The 21520-nt window shown below is 43.4% G+C and overlaps 1 protein-coding gene across 2 annotated transcripts in view; it reads left to right on the forward strand.

Moving 5' to 3' along the window:
- The first annotated feature begins 5602 nt into the window (after positions 1-5602).
- Positions 5603-21520, forward strand: part of UBE4A (ubiquitination factor E4A) — a 35140-nt gene continuing 19222 nt past the window's right edge. The window contains exons 1-10 of one of the 2 annotated variants that reach the window (XM_062197119.1): positions 5645-5676; positions 10979-11055; positions 11990-12151; positions 15571-15744; positions 16336-16448; positions 17620-17772; positions 18262-18421; positions 18646-18848; positions 19031-19222; positions 20091-20424. In XM_062197119.1, coding sequence (XP_062053103.1) covers positions 12031-12151; positions 15571-15744; positions 16336-16448; positions 17620-17772; positions 18262-18421; positions 18646-18848; positions 19031-19222; positions 20091-20424 — 1450 coding nt within the window. In that variant the 5' untranslated portion in view covers positions 5645-5676; positions 10979-11055; positions 11990-12030. Of the gene's footprint in view, positions 5677-10978; positions 11056-11989; positions 12152-15570; positions 15745-16335; positions 16449-17619; positions 17773-18261; positions 18422-18645; positions 18849-19030; positions 19223-20090; positions 20425-21520 lie in introns of both variants that reach the window. The other variant, XM_062197120.1, reaches the window with a different exon arrangement.

Here is a 21520-nt window from a genome sequence, read left to right on the forward strand (position 1 = left end):
CAGAACTTGAACTAAACCCGTGCAGCTTAACCTGCTGTGCCACACCAGCCTCCCACTTGAATGTATTTTATCAGTCATCTACTTATGGTCATTTAAGCTGATTTCAATCATTTGCTTTAACAACAATGTTGTATAAATGTATAGATATTATTTTTAAAAAACTGCATTGAAATATAATTTACATGCCATAAAAGTCCATTATTTTAAATAATTTTACCTGTTCTCAATAGTTTTTAGTAAACTTATCCAGTGGTAGAACCATCTTCAGAATCCAGTTTTAGGGGCCAGTGTGCTGTGGCGCAGTGGGCTAACATCCTGACCTGAAGCGCTGGCATCCTATATGGGCGCCGGTTCCAGCCTTGGCTGCTCCACTTCCAATCCAGCTCTCTGCTGTGGCCTGGAAAGCAGAAGATGGCCCAAGTCCTTGGGCCTCTGCACCACGTAGAAGATCTGGAAGAAGCTCCTGGCTCTTGGCTCCTGGCTTCGGATCAGCACAGCTCCGGTAGTTGCGGCCAACTGGGGAGTGAATCATTGGATGGAAGACCTCTCTCTCTCTCTCTGACTCTCTTCTCTCTCTGTGTAACTCTGACTTTCAAATAAATAAATGTCTTTTTAAAAATCCAGTTTTAAAAAAAGGGAAAGAATGATCCAACATGAGAAGCGGGATACACAGCAGATTCATAGAATGGCAGATGTCCTAAACAGCACTCTGGCCTCAGAATCAGCCCTTAAGGCATTCGGATCCGGCTGAAAAGCCCATGAGAGTATTTCAGGCATGGAAAGCCAAGACACTCTTTAAAAAAATGACCTAAATGAAAGATCTCCACGAGTGAGATCCCAGTGGAAAGAACAGGTCATCAAAGAAGGAGGTACCTTTCTCTGAAGGGAGGAGAGAACTTCCACTTTGACTATGACCTTGTCTAAATATGATAAGAGTCAGTGAACTCAAAAGGCTTCCATAGCCTTGGCAACTCATGACTGGAGCCTAGGGAGATTACTGATGCCATAAATAAGAGTGTCAATTTGTTAAGTCAACAACAGGAGTCACTGTGCTCTTACTCCTCATGTAGGATCTCTGTCCTTAATGTGCTGTACATTGTGATTTAATGCTATAACTAGTACTCAAACAGTATTTTTCACTTTGTGTTTCTATGTGGGTGCAAACTGTTGAAATATTTACTTAATGTATACTAAACTGATCTTCTGTATATAAAGAGAATTGAAAATGAATCTTGATGTGAATGGAATGGGAGAGGGAGTGGGAGATGGGAGGAGTGCAGATGGGAGGGAAGTTATGGGGGGGGAGCCATTGTAATCCATAAGCTGTACTTTGGAAATTTATATTCATTAAATAAAAGTTAAAAAACGACAAAAACTGAAAAATCATAACAAAGGGCAAATTCTCATAAAATAAATGTACATAAAAATAAAATCCAGTTTTAGACCATTCTTGGGGCCAGCACTGTGGCACAGCAAGGTAAGCCACCATCTGTGATACCACCATCTCATATGGGCAACAGAACAGTTCAAGTCCCTGCTGCTCCTGCTATTTCCAATCCATACTAATGCATCTACTAATGCATTAGTATTACTAATGGATCTGGGAAAACAGCAGGATGTCCCAAGTCCCTGGGCCCCTGTACCCATGTAGGAGACCTGGATGGAGTTCCAGGCTCCTAGCTTTGGCCTGGCCCAGCCCCCTGCTATTGCAGTCATTTGGGGAGTAAACCAGTAGATGGAAGATTGCTCCCTCTCTGCAACTCTGCCTTTCAAATAAATCTAAAAAAAGAACCAAACAAACAAACAAACAAAAAAACATTTCAATGACTCTCAAGATTCCTTGTGGGGCTGGCGCTGTGACACAGTGGATTAATCCTCTGCCTGCAGCACCTGCATCCCATACAGGCACCAGTTCTGGTCTTGGCTGCTCCTCTTCCGATCCAGCTCTCTGCTATGCCCTGGGAAAGCAGTGGAAGATGCTCCAAGTCCTTGGGCCCCTGTACCTGCATGGAAGACCTGGAAGAAGCTCCTGGCTCCTGGCTTCAGATCATCATAGTTCCGGCCATTGCGGAAATTTGGGGAGTAAACCAGCGGATGGAAGACCTTTCTCTCTGTCTCTTCCTCTCACTGCCTGTAACTCTAATAAATAAATAAAATCTTTAAAGAAAAAAAAAAAAGATTCCTTGTGCTGGCTGCACTTGCTCCGTGTTCCCATCCTCAACCCCAGGTAACCACTAATCTCTCTCTGTCTCTAGATTTGCCTTTTCTGGACATTTTATGAAACGGAATCATACTCCATGGGGTATTTTGCATGCAGCTTCTATCACTGAGCATGTTTTCAGGGGCATCTAAGTTGTAGCAGATACCAATGTTTTGTTGCGGAGTGGTGTCCCATTGTATGGCTACCCCACATTTTACTTGTCTATCGGGTTGTTCCCATTTGGGGGCAACAAATAGGATTGCTAAAAGGATTTGCCAAAAGGCTGGTGGCAGGGCCAGCATTGTGGCGCAGTTGGTTAAGCTGCTGCTTACAAGGTCAGCATCCCATGTCGGAGCACAGCTCCTGATCCAGCTCCCTGCTGATGAACTTGAGAAAGCAGTGGAAGATGACCCAAGAACCTAGGTCCCTGCCACCCATATGGGAGAGTTACTGGTACCTGACATTAGCCTGGCCCAGCCCTGGCTGTTACAGCCATTTGAGGAGTGACCCAGCAGATAGATTTCTCTCTCTCTGATGTTCTGCCTTTCAAATAAACAAATGTTTTTTAAAAATTTCATGGAAATGTAAAACCAAAAGATGTTTCATGTGGAAAAATTTGAAATCCATGCACAGTTTTTACATATGTCCACACATAGTTTTTATATGTGTCCACAAACTTTTTTTAAAAGATTTATTTATTTATTTGAAAGGGAGAGAGAGAGAGAGAGAGAGAGAATCTCCCATCCACTGATTCACTCCCCAAATGGCCACAACGGTCAGGGCTGGGTCAGGATGAAGCCAGGAGTCAGGAGCTTCTTCCAGGTCTCCCACCTAGATGCAGGGGCCCAGGCCCTTGGACCATCCTCCACTGCTTTCCCAGGAGCATTAGCAGGGAACTGAATCAAAAGTGGAGCAGCCTGAACTCAAACCAGCATCAATATGGGATGCTGGCATCACAGGCAGTTAGCTTAACATGCTGTGCCACAACACCAGGCCCTGTCATTGAACGTTTTGAAGATTGCCTTATATAAGATTTCCAAAATTTTTTGCACCAAAACAAACTTATATTTTAATTCCATTTTCCCACAAATTTTTTTTCAAGTATCTTTGTATGAACATTCTCATACAAGTCTTTGTATGAGCATACAAATATGCTTTCATTCCTCCAGGAGTGAAGAATCATTGGGTCATATTGTGAATGTATGTGTAACTTTTTAAGAAACTGCCAAACTGCTTCCCAAACTAGCTGCACTATTTTACATTCCTATTTGTGTGTGTGTGTGTGTACATGGAATCACACATCATATGTCCCTTTGTACCAGGTTCATTTAACTTAGTGTTACATTTTCAAGGTTCACCCATGCTGTCACACGTATCAGAACTTCATTGTTTTTCTTTTCAATCATCTTTGGTATCTGTTTTCCCTAGAAGGTCATTCTTTTTTAAGGCTGTATAATAGTCAAATATACCTACTACATACCATATTTTGTTTATCCATTCATCTGTTGATGGACATTCTAGGTTGTTTCTGCCTTTTGGCTGTTATGAATAGCTGCTATGAATATTGATGTACAAATATCTGAATTGCTGCTTTCAGTTCTTTTGTGTATCAGTCACAAAGTAGAATTGCTGGATCATACAGTAATATTATGCTTCCATTTCTGAGAAACTGCCAAAATGTTTTTTTCAAGTGGGTATACTACATTCTCAACAGTAATGCCTAAAAGTTCAGATTTCTCCCCATTCTCAGCAACAATTACTTTCATTTTGCTTGAAATAGCCACTGCAGTGTGAAGTAGAATCTCAACATGATTTTGGATTTTTTTTTTTAATGTTTTTAATTTGGGAAGCAGAAAGAACTCCCACCCACCAGGCCACTACCCAAATGCTGCAAAAGCCAAGAGCCTGGGGCTCCATCCAAGTCTCCCACTTGTTTGGCAGCAACCCACACACTTGAGTCGTGACCTGCTACTACCAGGGTGTGCATCAGCAGGAAACTGGATTCCATGTAGAGTTGCAGGACTCCAACTAGCCATTCAGATATGGGATGCAGGAGTCCCGAGCAACAGCTTAACCCACTGGGCCACAATGCCTGTCCCGCTTGGCCCATTCTTGGATTGTTTGGGTTTTTTTGTTACATTCCAAGAGTTCTTTATATATTCTGGATAATAATCCTTTATCAGAGAGATGACTTTCAAGTCTTTTCAGTAATTCTGTGAGCTGTCTTACCACTTGTACACTGCTTTTAATTCTGTAGAAGTATGCTGTTTCCAGTCACTTTTGTGTACTCTAATAAAACAGCCTTGTAAGATCTAAATTGTCATGGCTGACGCTGTGGCAAAGCAGGTTAAGCTGCCGCCTGCAGTGCTGGTACCCCATATGGCGACTCCACTTCCCAACCAGCTCCCTGCTAATGCACGTGGGAAAGCAGAGGAAGATGCCCCAAGTACTTGGGCCCCGCACCCATGTGGGAGACTCAGAAAAAGCTCCTGGCTTCAGACTGGCCCACCCCATCTCTGGCCTTTGCAGCCATTTGGGCAGTGAACCAGCAGATGGACGCTCGCTCTCTCTACCTCTGCCTCTCTCTCTCTGTAACTCCACCTTTCAAATAAATATATCTTTAAAAAATGTAAATTGTCTCCACAGATAAGAGAACTGGCACTCAATCATAGCTGATTTCATCGATAAAATCATCTATCAAGAGTAACAGAAATGCTTCAAAAAGGCATAGAGGGGTTGGCGCTGTGGCAGCGGGTACAGCATCCACTACCTGCACTGCCAGCATCCCATATGGACGCTGGTTCCAGTCCTGGCTGCTCCACTTCCGATCCAGCTCTCTGCTGTGGCCTGGGATAGCAGTGCAAGATGGCCCAAGTTCTTGGGCCCCTGAACACGCACAGGAGACCAGGAAGAAGCTCCTGGCTCCTGGCTTCGGATCAGCTCGCTCTGGCGGTGGCGGCCATCTAGGGAGTGAAACAGCGGATGGAAGCCATCTCTCTGTCTTTCTCTGCCTCTCTGTTACTCCGCCTTTCAAATAAATAAATAAAAAATAATTTTTAAAAAAGGTATAGGCCCGGTGGGAGTACAGAAAGCAGAGATCCACAGGTATTGCGACCATAGCTTGGGTTCACAATGTTAGAGCTGCCCTCCATACAAGTTTCCAAAACTCACACTCACACTGCACCAAGTTCCAAACTCCAAACCCCTCCCGGGCCCCCACGGAATCCCAAGACTACTTCAGGGCACTTCCGCCCCATGCCCGCCGGTTGCGAGGGAGCTGGCGCGTGCGCTGTGGCGGTGTCCGCGCGCGCCCTGACCGACGCGGGCTGATACGCCTGGCTTCCGGCGCGAAGGTGAGATTTCCCAGGCCCCGGCGCTGGGTGATGATGTAATTTCCGGTCGCCGTGCTGAGTCGGAAGTGGGAACCCTTCGGCCCCTGAGACTCTGTCGTGTCGCTGCTGGCCCTTCAGGCTCTGGTAAGAGAGAAGGCAGCCTGACGGGAGGGGATCGTTGAGTCTGGAATGGATTTTTCTCCTAGTGAAATGTCAGTCCAGGCCTCTGCACATTGCTTTCCTGCCTTGGGACCTTCCTCGCGAACTTCCACCCTGATTTAGGAACCCTTACAGGACCCCAGCCTTTGCTGTCTCTCTTCGTTTCTCTGCCCTGCTCGTTGCTGTGCCCTTCCTGGGAGGGCTGGAATACTGCTTTGCCTTATCTTTTGACTTTCTTTTCTAGAACATGCGCCGAGCTGGTGGGTCTGCCTCTTTCCCTTATGGAACCTGGGGCGATACAGTGTGGAAAGTAGACGACAAATAGGAAGACGCCGGAAAGATACAAATAAGCACGAGCCGTAGTAATCAAACCGATTGGATGCCTATGTCAGAGTGTTCACATTTCTCACGGCGAGCGATGGGTTCACCACCCGTAGCTCGTGGAACTCTGCGTCGTGCTTCCTAAAAATGAAGTGACCACAGCTCGCGAGCTCATGTTGGATGGGTCTTCCTGTGGGGAGCAAGGATGTGTTGTCTCTGTGTCATTGCCTGTCATGGGCCCACGTGGCAGTCCACGTAAGATGAAAGGGGACCCAAGAAGGAAAAAAAAGAAAAAAGCTGTCTGCTTTTTTTGCTTGATAAGAGCCTTTTAGTTTGTGGATAGATGCGGTGAAGAGGTTTGTTGCCACGTTAGGCTGGCCTGAAAATATTATTGGGTGAAATATACAACGAGAGCATTTTAAAATTTCCCGTTTTAATTTGATGCAGGTATTTCCATGAGAGAGAACTCACGGAGTATAATTTAGTAGAACTTGATTTTAACAATCTCAGTTTTAGAAAATAGTTCAGATATTTCTGTTTAAAACAGTTACAGATGAGATGTTAAAACATTTATGTGCTCCTGGAGTTGAGAATGGCCCTTACAGGCTTAGCAGTACTGTTCATAAACAAAAGCTTCAGTCACAGAAGGGTGAGAGAATTGTAGGACTGAAGATGCACCGCTGTTAGTAAATGTAGACCCATGCAGCAAGAGTATTAGAGTGAAACTTGTTTTCAAGACACATATTCTAAGAGAATCAAGTCCAGTAGCTTCTAAGGATTGTTGGTTACACTGTCCCAAAGGCTGACAACGGTGTCATGTGTATCTCTATATGGCCTTTGAAAATAGGAGATTATATGTAGCCAGTGACATTATGGAACATTAAGACAGAATATCAAGGTTCTGTTTTATCACGTCTTTGTTTTGGAGTGGGCAGTACCTAGTTACCCACATCCACATTTCTAAGTCCATTGAAAAAAATTAAACTGGCATCTCCATGAAGATTCTCATCAAGTGACCAGCCCTCCTTTTTCCTGTAACTTTTTTATGAGTGATTGTCAAGTTTCAGCTTTTTCTTTGAAAACAGTTTGTGTCCAGATTTGAAGTACATGTGAAAGATTTACTTAGGTAAAAAAAAAAAAAAAGTTTATTGTTTTTCACAGACATTTGCAATGACAACAGAGATTTATTTCTACTCTTTGGTTTGTACATGCTGAGATACCAAAGAGCCACCGTGTCTGGCCTGGAAATATGACCTTCCCCTGCAACTCAACACAAATAGGAAAGCCCTTACTTTGAAGTAGGATCAGGACTGATGCTCTTGATTACAAGGAGTTCAGGAATAGCTTAAGTAAGATTGAGTCATTCAATAGATATTTATCTGGGATTCCATGATTGTGATATATAATGCTGAACAAGAAAGATCAGATTTGAACCTGTGCTCAAAGAGCTTATCATCTAGCAAAGTAGATCTACTTAGGAATGCAATGGGGGAAGATAAAAATCCTAGCAAAATTATAGACTAGCTGTGTTAGGAAACCAGCTTCTTTGTGCATTGTTGAGAAGGGAGGACGTGGTGCCATTGATTGTTGATGAGTTCTCTGTGTCTCTCTCAGTAGTCTTAAGAGCTTGTCTGTGCCATATGCTGTGTTGTGCTAGCCCTCAGCCTCCTTTCAGTACACAAGGTACAGGAGATGTATCTCCTTTATAATAACCCAGGCTCTTTTCAGATGTATTTCTTAAAAAAAAAAAAAAAAGCTGTAAACTGGCTTCTATACTTAAGAGAATTTATTGACTTTTTTTTTTTTTTTTTTTTTTTTGGACAGGCAGTGTTAGAGAGAGAGAGAGAGAGAAAGAGAGAAAGGTCTTCCTTTACTGTTGGTTCACCCTCCAATGGCCGCTGCGGCCAGCGCACCACGCTGATCCAAAGCCAGGAGCCAGGTGCTTATCCTGGTCTCCCATGCGGGTGCAGGGCCCAAGCACTGGGGCCATCCTCCACTGCACTCCCGGGCCACAGCAGAGAGCTGGACTGGAAGAGGAGCAACCGGGACGGAATCCCGTGCCCCAACCGGGACTAGAACCCGGAGTGCCGGTGACGCGGGCAGAGGATTAGCCTAGTGAGCCTCGGCGCAGGCCGAATTTATTGACTTTTAGAACTGAAAAATGCAGAAGACTTTTCATCTCTCAATTTTTATTTTTCTAAATGTTGACTTAGTTTTTGGTTAGGTGTTTTGTAGATGCTGTAAAGAGGGCAAGTCTAGGTCTTTATCTTGCCAGCCGAGCAACCCAAGCAGGAGAACAGAGTTCTGTTTAGATTCAGCCGAAGCCCTGAAGCTTGTGTTCATTAACTCTCATAGGCCTCAGTAGGGTCTTGTGCCCCATCCTGGTTTAGCTGCTTTGGCCAGAAAATACGGCGTTCTTTCTGTTCATGCCCCTTCCTGGATTTAGTGGGTGATATCAGCCCCATCGGAACACCTGGACTGAGAGATGTGAAATAACATGGTGGTGCTTTAGAAACAGAAAATAACAAGAACTCACTATACTTTTTTGCATTCCTAAATCCAGCACCTTACGATGGATGAAGGGTAGTGGTCACCAGACAGGGAAGCACTTCTTGGGGCCTGTATATGAATTAGAGGTAATTAGTAAGCTGATGTGGTAGTTATGTAGGGGAAAGCCCTGTCAATGATTCTTGTTAATTCTAACACTACATAAAATAGCTTCCATTTTTACATTATTAAACTCAACTCAAATTTATGATGGTTAAAAAAGTTCATGAAAATAGAATTAACAGATATTATTTTGTACAAAATATTTTTTAAATCCTTGCATAGTTTTTTCATAATACATGTTAACCATGTCATACAGGGCAAAAAATAAAATGGATAGAGCATCATCTAAGAGTCTTAATTCCTGGGTCTGGTGCTGTGGTGCAATGGGATAAAACCCTAGCCTGCAGCGCCAGCATCCCACATTGGCACTAGTTCAAGTCCCTGCTGCTCTACTTCCAATCCAGCTCCCTGCTAATGCACCTGAGAAAGCAGTGGAAAATGGCCCAAGTGCTTGGGCCCCTGCACCCATCTGGGAAACACAGAAGCTCCTAGCTCCTGGCTTTGTATCGGCTCAGCTCCGACCATTGCAGCCATTTGGGGGACGATCCAGCAGATGGAAGACCTCCCCCCCCCCCCATCTGTAACTCTGTCTTTCAAAAAAATAAAATACATCTCTAATAAAAAGGGGAAAAAAAACAAAAAAAAAACTATGGTGGGCCTTTGGTACAGCAGTTAAGAAGCCACACCATAGATGTCCCATCCCATTTCGGAGTGTCTGGTTCAAATTCAAGTCCCGCTACTCCACAAGGGATCCAGCTTCCTGACAATGGCACCCTGGGAGGCCACAGATGTTGGCTCAAGTACTTGGGTCTCTGCCATCCACATGGGAGAGCTGCATGGCCTTCTAGGCTCCTCGCTCAGCCCTGTATATTATATGTATTTGAAGAGTGAACCAATACAGATTGAAGATCAATCTCTCTCTCTCTCTCTCTCTCTCTCTCACTCTTTGTGTGTGTGCATGCGTACCTTTCAGATAAAAGAAAACAAAACAAAAAATGAAAAGTTTCTAAAAGGAGTTCTATTTCTTGAAGCAGTAAAGACACCACACTGAGAGACTATACTGTCTGCATAAGTCATTAGAACTAATTAGGCATTAACTTTTTAAAAATTTACTTTTATTTATTTAATGTGCAGAGTTACACAGAAGTGGATGAGAGACAGAGAGAGAGGTCTTCCATCCACTGGTTCACTCCCCAACTCAACACCCGGAGCTGGGCCAGTCCAAAGCCAGGAGCCAGGAGCTTCTTCCAGGTCCTCCACGTGGTTGGCAGAGGTCCAGACACTTGGGCCATCTTCCACTGCTTTCTCAGGCACATTAGCAGAGAGCTGGATCAGAAGTCGAGCAGGAGCCCGCGCTGTGGTGTAGCAGGTAAATGCACTGCCTGCAGTGCCGGCATACCATATGGGTGCTGGTTCGTGTCCCGGCTGCTCCACTTCCGATCCAGCTCTCTGCTATGGCCTGGGAAAGCAGTAGAAGATGCCCCAAGTGCTTGGGTCCCCTGTACCCATGTGGGAGACCCAGAAGAAGCTCCTGGCTCCTGGCTTCTGCTTCGGATTGGCTCAGCTCCAGCCATCGTGGCCAATTAGGGAGTGAACCAATGAATGGAAGACTGACTTTCTCTCTCTCTCTCTCTCTCTGTCTCTCCTTCTCTCTGTGTAACTCTGACCTTCAAATAAAAATAAATAAATCTAAAGAAGAAGTGGAGCAGCCAGGACTCAAACTGGCACCTGAATAAGATGCTAGTGTCACAGGCGACAGCTTTACCCACTACGCCACAAAGCAGGCCACTAATCATTAACTATTTTTTTAAAAGATTTATTTTATTTATTTGAAAGGCACAGTTACTAGGCGGGGGGGAGAGACAGAAAGAGTGATCTTCCATCCGCTGGTTCATTCGCCAATCACCACAATGGCCAAGGGTGGGCCACGCTGAAGACAGGAACCTGGAACTCCATCTGGGTCTCCCACATGGGTATAGAGACCCAAGGAGTTGGACCATCCTCCACTGCCCTCAGAAGTGCATCAGCAGGGAGCTGGAGCAGAAGTGGAGCAGCTGGGACTGGAACCAGCGCCAGTATGGGATGCTGGCGTCACAAGCGGCAGCTTTACCCACTAGGCCACAACACTGGCCCTTAGCCATTAATACTTAACCAGAAGACATAGCAGAGGGATGTGAAATAACTGGTGGAGGTAGCTCAGATTTATTGAGAAGTGTTATCATCTCTTCCTGTAACTTTTCCAACTTGGCGCTAGCTTTTGTTAATGTCATTCTGTAAGGAAGCTTACCTCAATATACTAAGGTAGTTTTTTTTTTTTTTTTTCCACCTTCCCTTGTGTCTCTACCCCTGCTCTAAGGCCTTTGTTCTTGTAGCAGTTCAACATCCTTTAAGCGTATTATTTTTACCCTGTGTCTCTTCCCACATTTTTCTTGGGTCTGTTTTTATGCAGTGGCCTTAAAAATCTTAGAAATGGGAGACAACCTTTCAGGGGTCTCTGCTCATCCTGTTGTAACTCTAAGTCTGCTTGGCTTTGAAAAACAAAGTATAGCCACAGGAGTACATATGCAGGCTCAGTCAGCTCCACCAAATACCTTTGGGGTATTTGTCTATTTTATGTTACACTGTAAACCTGAAAATTTCTATGTTTCTTTGATTTTTGTAATAAAAAAAATCAGATAAGCAGTGAAACTTAGATATAGAATTAAACAAAAGCCACTTCGTTTTCAGTTCAAGAAATGTCAGTAGTTTTAAGCCTATAAATAGAGAAAGACTGCCGAACACATATTAAAGATATATAACATACAGCTAGTCTAGTTCTGGTCATGACTTGCTGTTCTAAACCTAAGCTATGGGGTTATGTTATTTTGTATGTAGCTGAGGGAAGTCCTAGTTCCAACCCTAGGTCATAGGAGTCTGAGCAGGTGCCACTTTTTCCTCCCCATAGTGAATGAAAACTAGCCTGCCAGCCTCGAGACTTACGGAGCTTCATAGTTACTCTTTCTAAGTGCCGTGCTGTTAGAATTAGCCGATGAGGTCTCTGACTTCTTTATGCCTAGCCTTTCCTGAAGGAATAGCAATAGCAAATGTTGAAGTAAGAACTTGACTACAGATAAGTACATTTCAACTGAATGCTCTTTTTAGGCTTTTTGGGGTTTCACTGCCCCCAAATTAGGCCATTATGTCCATTTGATGGGTTTAAATTGATTTTGCCAAAATAGTATTGCATTTTGGAGCAGAATTTGCAAAATCTTAACCCAAAGCCTTTTGAAGTGTATTATATCTGAGAAGTGGGAAAAGGAATTGCTGTGAGGGTCTTATAACTGTTCTGTTATCTGCCCTTCTGTGTCTGATACCTGTCCCTGTACAGCCCCTCCCCCTAGGTCTGGATGGAGGATAACTTAAAGTGAAATGACAGACCAGGAGAATAACAACAACATCTCAAGTAACCCCTTTGCTGCTCTTTTTGGCTCCCTGGCTGATGCCAAGCAGTTTGCAGCAATCCAAAAAGAGCAGCTGAAGCAGCAATCTGGTAAGTGAAGGAGCCAATCGCGCGGATGAGCTGACCTGGAATGGGGTCTTCCCAGTTAAGTATTCCCTGGGCCCTTTAATTGCAATTGGAATTTAAGTTTGAGACAGAAATTGTTTTTGTTCATTTAGGGCAGAAGTTGTTTTTGTTGGTTTTTGTTTTGGGTTCTCCCTTAGCCTCCACACCTCCTGCGTATAAAGAAACTGGAAAATAAGTGGTTCCATAAGAATGGGTGTTATTGTGATATCAAAGCTGCCGTGCTGTTTTATTTTTAAAAAGAAAAAAATCACTGTGTTAAGTAGTACATATTTTTAACATAGTAAACTGACGAAGTAAGTGAAAGTTTGGAAAGCAAGTCATATGCAGCTATAGAAAGCAAGTGTAAAAGGAAGATTGTGAGAGCTTTTTGACTTGTGGATAAATGAGATTTGTTCCTAAGTTCAGAGTTTAGAAGGCCCTCTCCAGTAAAGTGCTTCTCAGTGGCCTCTTTTATAGCCTACTGCTGTTAGAACCTACTACTGTTTAGAACCTACTGCTGTTAGAACCCTGGGAAAACCTGACCCTTAGCCTTAATGTGAAAAAAAAAATCTGAATATCTCACTAATCAGAAAAATGTTTGTCTTTATGTGGAAACAAAGTTAAGATCAAGTCCAGCTTCCTCCAGTCAGGAAACATGTGGCCTAGAAGAACTCGGGTGGGGTGCCTCGGACATACTAGACTCCTGAGAACATTTACAGTCTTCCCTTTTCTTTTTTCTTTTCTTTTTTTTTTTTTAAGATTTGTTATTTATTTGAAAGGCAGAGTTAAAGAGAGATCTTCTGTCTGCTGATTTACTACCCAAATGGTGATAAAGGCAGGGGCTAGGCCAGGCCGAAGCCAGGTGCCAGGAGCTCCAGCTAGGTCTCCCACATGGGTGCAGGGATCCAAGCACTTGGATCATATTCCATTGCTTTCCCAGGTGCATTAGCAGGGAGCTGGATTAGAAGTGGAGCAGCCGGAACTTGAACTGGTGCACATGTGGAAAGCCAGCACTGCAAGCAGTGGCTTTACCTGCTATACCACAGTGCTGGCCCCAGCGTTCACAGTCTTTCAAACTAAACATTGCACTCCTTCTCCTATCTCCAAAAAGAGGAATAGTTTTTCTTTGAGAAATAGAAAATTGTTTACAATTATAGCTGAGATGTGGCCTTTCTTTTGATTAAGATTAAACAAAAAGGAGATAAAGGCAAGACGATGTGTGTTAGGGTGGTGGATAAAGCAAAGAAAAAATAAACACGATGCTGACTTTTTAGCTGGCTGTAAACAGACATAAGGCTGGCTGGACTCGGCAGCATTGCAGGCAGTGGGAACAAGGCCGGCACTGCCCTGCTGTTACTATTTTGGCACCTCGTCATCGTAGCTTGTTTACACAGAGTTTATCGTGCCACCAGGTCCAACCTGTTTGCCATTAGAAGTTAGCACTCTGTCGAAACCTTTGGCCTCCTATATTGAGCTTTACTTGGTCCTAAACTCACCACACTGAGGCAGCTCTTCCTTCTGGATGGTGTTTAGGCTTGCAGAGTAGCCACCTTGTCAACAGAGAAAAGCAGATGGAGACTCCTGTGTGACTTTTAGTGAATAGCAGTGTTTGTAGTCATTCGTTACGAGTGTCGTTCTGAAAGGGTTTGGAAGAAACAAAAGAGATTCATTCAGTAAGAAAAAGGTAACTAGAGAAAGGACAGAACAGAAAAGGAGATAAGCAATTTACATACGATAATCTAGAGATTAAAAAGTCCAGTCTTGCTAGTCACAGAAATGCCAGTTACGGCAACAGTTAGCTTGTTTTTAATCTGTGAAATTTGTGAAGATTGAAATAGACATATTCTCACATATACCGGTGGGTAGGCTTGTAAATTAGTCTTTCTGAGGGTATTGGTAGTATATGTGAATTTTTTAAATGTTCAAGTCCTTGGAGCGAGCAATTCTATTTCTATGAATTTATCCTATAGAAATACAAGTGAACAAAAAATTATATTCAGTGCAATATTACTTAAAGTCATGAAAAATTGAAACAACTGTATTGTTCATCATTTGTTGAACCAGCTTGGAGTTTAAGTACCTACATAAAACAGTGTGTGCCAAAAATACAGTACATAATACAGTCATTGAAAAAAATGAAGTATGTTTCTAAATGACCTAGCAGGAAAGGTGTTGGTGCTGGTTAATTGTAAAAGCCAGCTGAAAAGGGCTGTGTAAAATATAATCCCATTTTTTGTTTTGTTTTTGACAGTCAGAGTGGACAGTGAGAGAGAGAGAGACAGAGAGAAAGGTCTTCCTTTTCCATTGGTTCACCCTCCAATGGCTGTCGCGGCCGGCGCGCTGTGGCCGGCGCATCGCACTGATCCGAAGCCAGGAGCCAGGTGCCTCTCCTGGTCTCCCATGGGGTGCAGGGCCCAAGCACCTGGGCCATCCTCCACTGCACTCCCTGGCCACAGCAGAGAGCTGGCCTGGAAGAGGGGCAACCGGGACTAGAACCCGGTGTGCCGGCGCCGCAGGTAGAGGACTAGCCTATTGAGCCGCGGCACCAGTCAGTAATCTCATTTTTTAAATCAATAAAAATCAAGTACTGAACATTAGCACTGGAATAAAGGGAAAAAAATCTGGAACACTGCGGAATTAAGTGCTTGTCTATAGGGAATTGGCTCAGAGGAGACTTTCTGCACTGCACTTTCCTGAACAGTTTGGAATTTTTTTTTTTTTTTTTTTTTTTTTTTTTTTTTTTTTTGACAGGCAGAGTGGATAGTGAGAGAGAGAGACAGAAAGGTCTTCCTTTATGCCGTTGGTTCACCCTCCAATGGCCGCTGCGGCCGGCACATCGTGCTGATCCAAAGCCAGGAGCCAGGTTCTTCTCCTGGTGTCCCATGTGGGTGCAGAGCCCAAGCACTTGGGCCATCCTCCACTGCACTCCTGGGCCATAGCAGAGAGCTGGCCTGGAAGAGGGGCAACCGGGACAGAATCCGGCGCCCCGACCGGGACTAGAACCTGGTGTGCCGGCGCCGCTAGGCAGAGGATTAGCCTGTTAAGCCACGGCGCCGGCCAGTTTGGAATTATTAAAACAAATGTCTCCTCCTGGAGAAAGCCAGGCATTTTGACCTGTTAGGTAATTCTTTGTTTACAAGCATTCTGTTGGGAAGATAACGTTTCTATTTTTGGCAGTATGGAACACAGTTATGAGTAGAAGTAATAAAACTTTCCCCTTGTGGTGAGATTATAGCTGTGGATTTTAGAATCAAACACTTAACTTGCCAGACTTAAGATATTTACTGGTTAGATGATTGACTTGTTTCACAGTAAAATTACCCTCCTTTTTTATCACTTTGGGTGGTAAATTGGTTTCTTAAAGAGAAGGATGTGGCATTGAACAGCTTAACATGTTCTGGCAGATGAACTCCCAGCTAGCCCAGATGACTCGGATAACAGTGTGTCAGAGAGCCTGGATGAATTTGATTACTCTGTGGCCGAGATTAGCCGCTCATTCCGATCACAACAGGAAATATGTGAGCAACTCAACATCAATCACATGATCCAAAGAATCTTCCTCATTACTCTGGACAACAGTGAGTTAAAGACTTGTGGCCAACCTGGTCATTATTCTACCTTTCCTACTTGGGCTTGCACCAGAGACTTGTTCTTAGAAATATTTTGCATCTGATGGTCAGACAAACCCACTGTGCCCCTGGAATAAAGGGTTTATATTTCAGTGAAGCTTTGGCTGTGACCCACAAACGATGTTTAAACACAGGTCTAACTTTTGTCCCCATTTTGATTCTAACTGGGCCATATAGCCACTCGGCTTTACTACCTGAAAGGGAAATGGGAATGGCATCAAAGCCAGTTTTGCTCAGATGGAAGCCTTGAGAGATATCAGTGTTTTCCCTGTGTGCCCTATCTGTAGTTAAATCCCAAAGTTAGAACTAATGTCTGGGATTTACTCTTTAAATGTTATGATGTCAGGTTTATAACCAAGCCCATGCTCTGTGACTGGAAGAAAAAGATTTAAATCTTTACATACTACTTTGTATATCAGGATCACTCCTGAGTCAAACTTGGAGTTCAGGAAAAGTGCTGGTGTCTATGTAAGATCAGTTGTCTATATAATATAAACAGGAACATTATCCTTAACCTATCAGATTATAATCATTTCCCAGGTGATCCAAGCTTGAAAAGTGGGAATGGTATCCCCAGCCGTTGTGTGTATTTGGAAGAAATGGCAGTAGAACTGGAAGATCAAGATTGGCTTGATATGAGCAATGTTGAGCAGGTACTGTTCTTCTGTTCCTAATGGGCGCCTTCAGCAAAATTAGCCCTGCTGCTGAGCTCTGCTCACCCTTCTCCAGCCGAGATCCTGCTTACCTCTTTCGCTTACAACGTGTATGGTGTTCCTCTTTTGGGGTCTTCTCATCTACCATGTTTCCAGAGTTACCCATCCTTTAAGAATCAATTACAATGCCATCTTATTTACAAAGCCTGTACTTAGGAGTTGTTACTCCCTCCTCCAAGATCCTAGAGTAATCTCTAATGGGAATTGTCACTTTCTGTCTCATGTAACAGCTTTTTATGTGCCTGTCTCATCTCCCATTTTACATTCTTGAAGTTCTTTAGGGCAAGGCCTATCTCACTTTTTGTCTTTATATCCTTTCAAAAATCACAGCAATGCATCACACCTTACAGGTGCATCACTACTACCAGGGGAGTAAAAGCTGGGTAGGGAAAACACTTCACATCTTGCAGTCTAACTTCTCACATTTGAAGTATCTGTAAGGAACCAGCAGTTTGAAGAGTGATCTGTGTGTCTGTCTCTGTCACTCTTCCTTGTAAATAAATAAAAATTTAAAAATGAAGCTTAAAAGTATCTTAAAGTCTGAGTGAGGTCAGCAATCCCACAGAATAGATTTTTACATACAGGTTTAATCATTGATTCTCAACATCTTTCAACAAATAGCCTTTTTTTTTTTTTAAGATTTATTTATTTGAAAGTCAAAGTTACCCAGAGAAAGAGAGAGGTCTTCCATCTGCTGGTTCACTCCCCAGTTGGCCGCAATGGCTGGAGCTGCACCAATCTGAAGCCAGGAGCCAGGAGCTTCTTCCAGGTCTCCCATGCAGGTGGAGGGGCCCAAGAACTTGGGCCATCCTCTTTTGCTTTCCCAGGCCATAGCAGAGAGCTGGATCAGAAGTGGAGCAGCCAAAACTCGAACCGGCACCCATATGGGATGCTGGCACTGCAGGCATCAGCTTTACTTGCTACGCCATAGCACCGGCCCCTATGTATAATATTTTCTAAAGTAATAAAATGTTGGGTCATTGTTTTCCCTTTCACTCTACATCCAAGTCTCTGATTCTTGTAATAACCTGTGTCAGAATTATGTGTGACATCCAGTGACCTAAGATTGACTTTGCAGTGATTTAGTATTTCTGTTTGCTTTTCTTAATAGGCCATCTTTGCTCGCCTGTTACTTCAAGATCCAGGCAACCACTTGATTAACATGACTTCTTCCACAACGTTAAATCTCTCTGCTGATCGCGATGCAGGGGAGAGGCACATATTTTGTTACCTGTATTCTTGCTTCCAAAGAGCCAAGGAGGAGGTAAAGTAATAATCCCATAGGATATTATATTATGCTCTTGGAGATGACTTTAGTATGTAAGCCCGAGTTGGCCTTTACAACAGTTTATATTCATCATAGTCTATCTGGAACTGGATATTACAAGCACTTTCAGTTTGTCTTCTAAGGCCTTAGTCATCTTTCTGTGGCTTGGGGTCACCCCTCTCTTCAGTTAACCAGTGTCTCCTATTTTCTCTAAAACCTCTTTAGAAATCACACCTTTAAAAAAATAAAAAGCCCAATAAATTCATTTCCATTGGAGTATAAATATTAGAGTAGGCTAAGCTTGACAATTTCAGGATTGGAATTTTATCGGATAAATTCTTAATTCCTTAAGCAAAAGAATGAACCTCGTGGATTTTGAAGGTTCCACAGGAAACTGATATTGTTTGGAACCCGGTGTACACTGTGTCTGCCCTTGCTCTAGGTCGCAGAGCTAGACTCTTTCCTCTCTCCCTTGTGCTGTTGCAGATTACCAAAGTCCCAGAGAACTTGCTACCTTTTGCAGTGCAGTGCAGGAACCTCACTGTGTCTAATACCCGGACAATTCTCCTGACCCCAGAGATCTATGTTGACCAAAACATCCATGAGCAGCTGGTAGAGTTGATGTTGGAAGCCATCCAAGGAGCCCGTGAGTAGATAAGATGTGGGAGCTTCTATGTTTTGATTTCCAGACTTTAAATTCCTTTACTTACATTAGAAAGTCTCAGAGTCATTGTGGTTCTGGTCTAACTTAAGGCTCACACTTTCAGACTTGGGGTTAAATACCAAGAGAATTATCAAATGCATCAGAAGGGTATACAGGCATTTAAAAATCCCGGTGGCCTCCTTTCTCTCTCATTTGTCTTCTGTTAGATTTTGAAGATGTAACTGAGTTTCTAGAGGAGGTCATTCAAGCCTTGATACTGGATGAAGAAGTTCGAACATTTCCAGAGGTCATGATTCCAGTGTTTGATATTTTATTGGGTCGAATCAAAGATCTGGAGCTCTGCCAGATCCTCTTGTATGCATACCTGGATATTCTTCTCTATTTCACCAGGCAAAAGGACATGGCAAAGGTGGGTCTGAAAGGTGTTACAGATTCAGTTGTGCTAGAGATTTAACACATTATGTTTCCTAACCCGAAAACGCTGTGATACAACCTATGGCATACGAGAAAGAATTGTTGTATCATCTTAACTCTGATGCCTTCATCTTTATCACACCACACAGATAAATAAGTAGGATTTGTCTTCTACAGGTTTTTGTAGAATACATTCAACCCAAGGACCCTAGCAATGGGCAGATGTACCAGAAGACCTTGCTAGGAGTAATTCTGAATATTTCCTGCTTATTAAAGACTCCAGGTGTGGTAGAAAATCATGGCTACTTCCTGAATCCATCCCGGTCCAGTCCTCAGGAGATCAAAGTCCAGGAGGCCAACATCCATCAGGTGGAACTGTTTACTGGGGTATCCTAACCCCCTGAGCTTAGATTAAATAATTTCCTCAGGAACCAGGTACAGATAAGGCTGCTTGAGCCTCTTTGGGAAAGCAAATGGATGTGGTTGGCTTTTAGCATAATCCTATGAAGAAATCAGCCTCTTTAGCCTATGCTAAGAGCGGAGGGTAGACCTTTGTGTAGGGTAGGAAGCAGCACAGCCACTTCCCATCACCCTCATTGTTCCCACTGAGCCGTGGCTCCTAACTTTAGCTCCTGGAGTCTTGGAACTCCTGCTTATGAACCCAATGTTTTACCCCCTTTCTTTTATCTGTGCTCTCTTTATTTGAGCTTCTTAGCATAAATTATAATAAGTAGATGGCTGACCAATGGTTCAAGCGAGGGTGGTTTCAATCTGTCATTTAACCACAGCTCCCTAAAGCAGGTGATGGTGAACTATAGCAGTGGCCTGCCTCCTGTTTTTGAAAATAGCCTGTGATTGAATATAGTTATGTCCATTTGTACATGTATTGGTTATGGCTTGATTTTATACAATGGCAGAGTTAAATAATTGCTTCAGAGACTTATAATAAGCAAAGCCAAAAATAGGTGTCATCTAGCACTTTGCAGAAGTTTGCTAACCAATGCTCTAAAGCTCAGTAATGCTGTCTGCATTTTGGCAGCTGATCAAAAAATGTCTCCTAAGTGCCCAGAAATGTATTTTTTAGAAATCAGAAAGAGAGCCTTAGGGATAGGGACACTGAAGAGAAAGACTAGAATTAGTATATTTTTAGAAACTGCCAGTTGCTAAGGTTTAGAAGTAAAAAATATTAGGATTGTGAAACTGGAATGTTCTGTGGTTGTGTTTTCTGGTTAAACAGTTCATGGCTCAGTTCCATGAAAAGATCTACCAGATGCTGAAGAACTTACTCCAGCTCTCTCCAGAAACCAAACACTGTATCTTGTCCTGGCTCGGAAACTGTTTGCATGCAAATGCAGGCCGCACCAAGATTTGGGCCAATCAGATGCCAGAGATCTTCCTCCAAATGCATGCCTCGGATGCCTTCTTTCTGAACCTGGGCGCTGCCCTCCTGAAGCTGTGCCAGCCTTTTTGCAAACCCAGATCCTCTCGGCTCCTCACCTTCAATCCCACTTACTGTGCCCTGAAGGAGTTGAATGACGAAGAACGAAAAATTAAAAATGTACACATGAGAGGTAGGGAGGTGGGGGAGCTAGGCCTCTCAGTGGGTGTGTGTCTGTGTGTGATGTAAGGCGTTCACCCCCTTCTCTTTTTTCAGAGTGCAGCTTTTCCAAAAAAGATGAGACAGAAAGAAGGACCTTTAAAAAAATGTTTAAGACTTTAAAAACAGTAACTGATAGCCTTTAACTGTTTGTGCTTCAGCCAGACTTCCAGGGTTGGTGGCTGTGTATTCATTCATTCATTCATTCACTGATTTTTTTTTTATAAAAAATGAATAAAGCAGAGTCGCTATGCTTTTTTAATTCAGAGGCTCCAGAAGAAGGCAGATATATTAGCAGATTATTGTAATGCGGCATGGGGCTAACTGAGCAGACAGAGAGAGGGGAGTGAAGAGTTCTGCACAAAGTTAGAAGTTTTCATAGCTGAACCTTGAAAGATGAGTTAGGTTTTACCAAGCAAAGGAGCGAGAGAACCTCTTTATAGAGAGAGAGTAGCAGCAAAGAGGCACAAGATTATGGAAAACCTTGACTGAGGAACACTCCGAATCTCAATGTGAGTAGAGCAGGAAGCAGGTCGTGGTTGGGGTGGGAAATGGCGGAAGGGGTTCTGGAGAGGAAGAAGACTGGAGTCAGACTGGAGAAAATGTGACAAATGCAAAGTAGTAAAGAGGAATTAAATGATTCGTGAACCTACCACTCACAGTAAATCACTTTTTTTAAACAATTGGATGTATTTCCTTCGAGTTTTATATAATTTTTTAAAAAAGATTTATTTGGAATACAAAGTGACAGAGGGAGAGAGATCTTCCATCTGCTGGTTCCCTCTTCAAATGGCCACAACAGTCTGGGATAAGCCAGGCCAAGAGCAGAAACCTGGAACTCCATCTGCATCTCCCACATGGGAGGCAGCAGCCCAAGTACCTGGGCCATCCTCTGCTGTTTTCCCATAACATTAGCAGGGAGCTAGATCTGAAGCAGAGCAGCCAGGACTTGAACCAGCACTACAATATGGGATTACAGCATTGCAAGCAATGGCTTAGCCCACTGTACCACAACAGTGGCCCCTGTAGCTCTTCTAAGTATAAAAGTGATAACTGGCTCAAAAGCAAAT

The sequence above is a fragment of the Lepus europaeus genome, chromosome 7 (genome assembly GCF_033115175.1).
Source record: "Lepus europaeus isolate LE1 chromosome 7, mLepTim1.pri, whole genome shotgun sequence".
Lineage (NCBI taxonomy): Eukaryota > Metazoa > Chordata > Mammalia > Lagomorpha > Leporidae > Lepus > Lepus europaeus.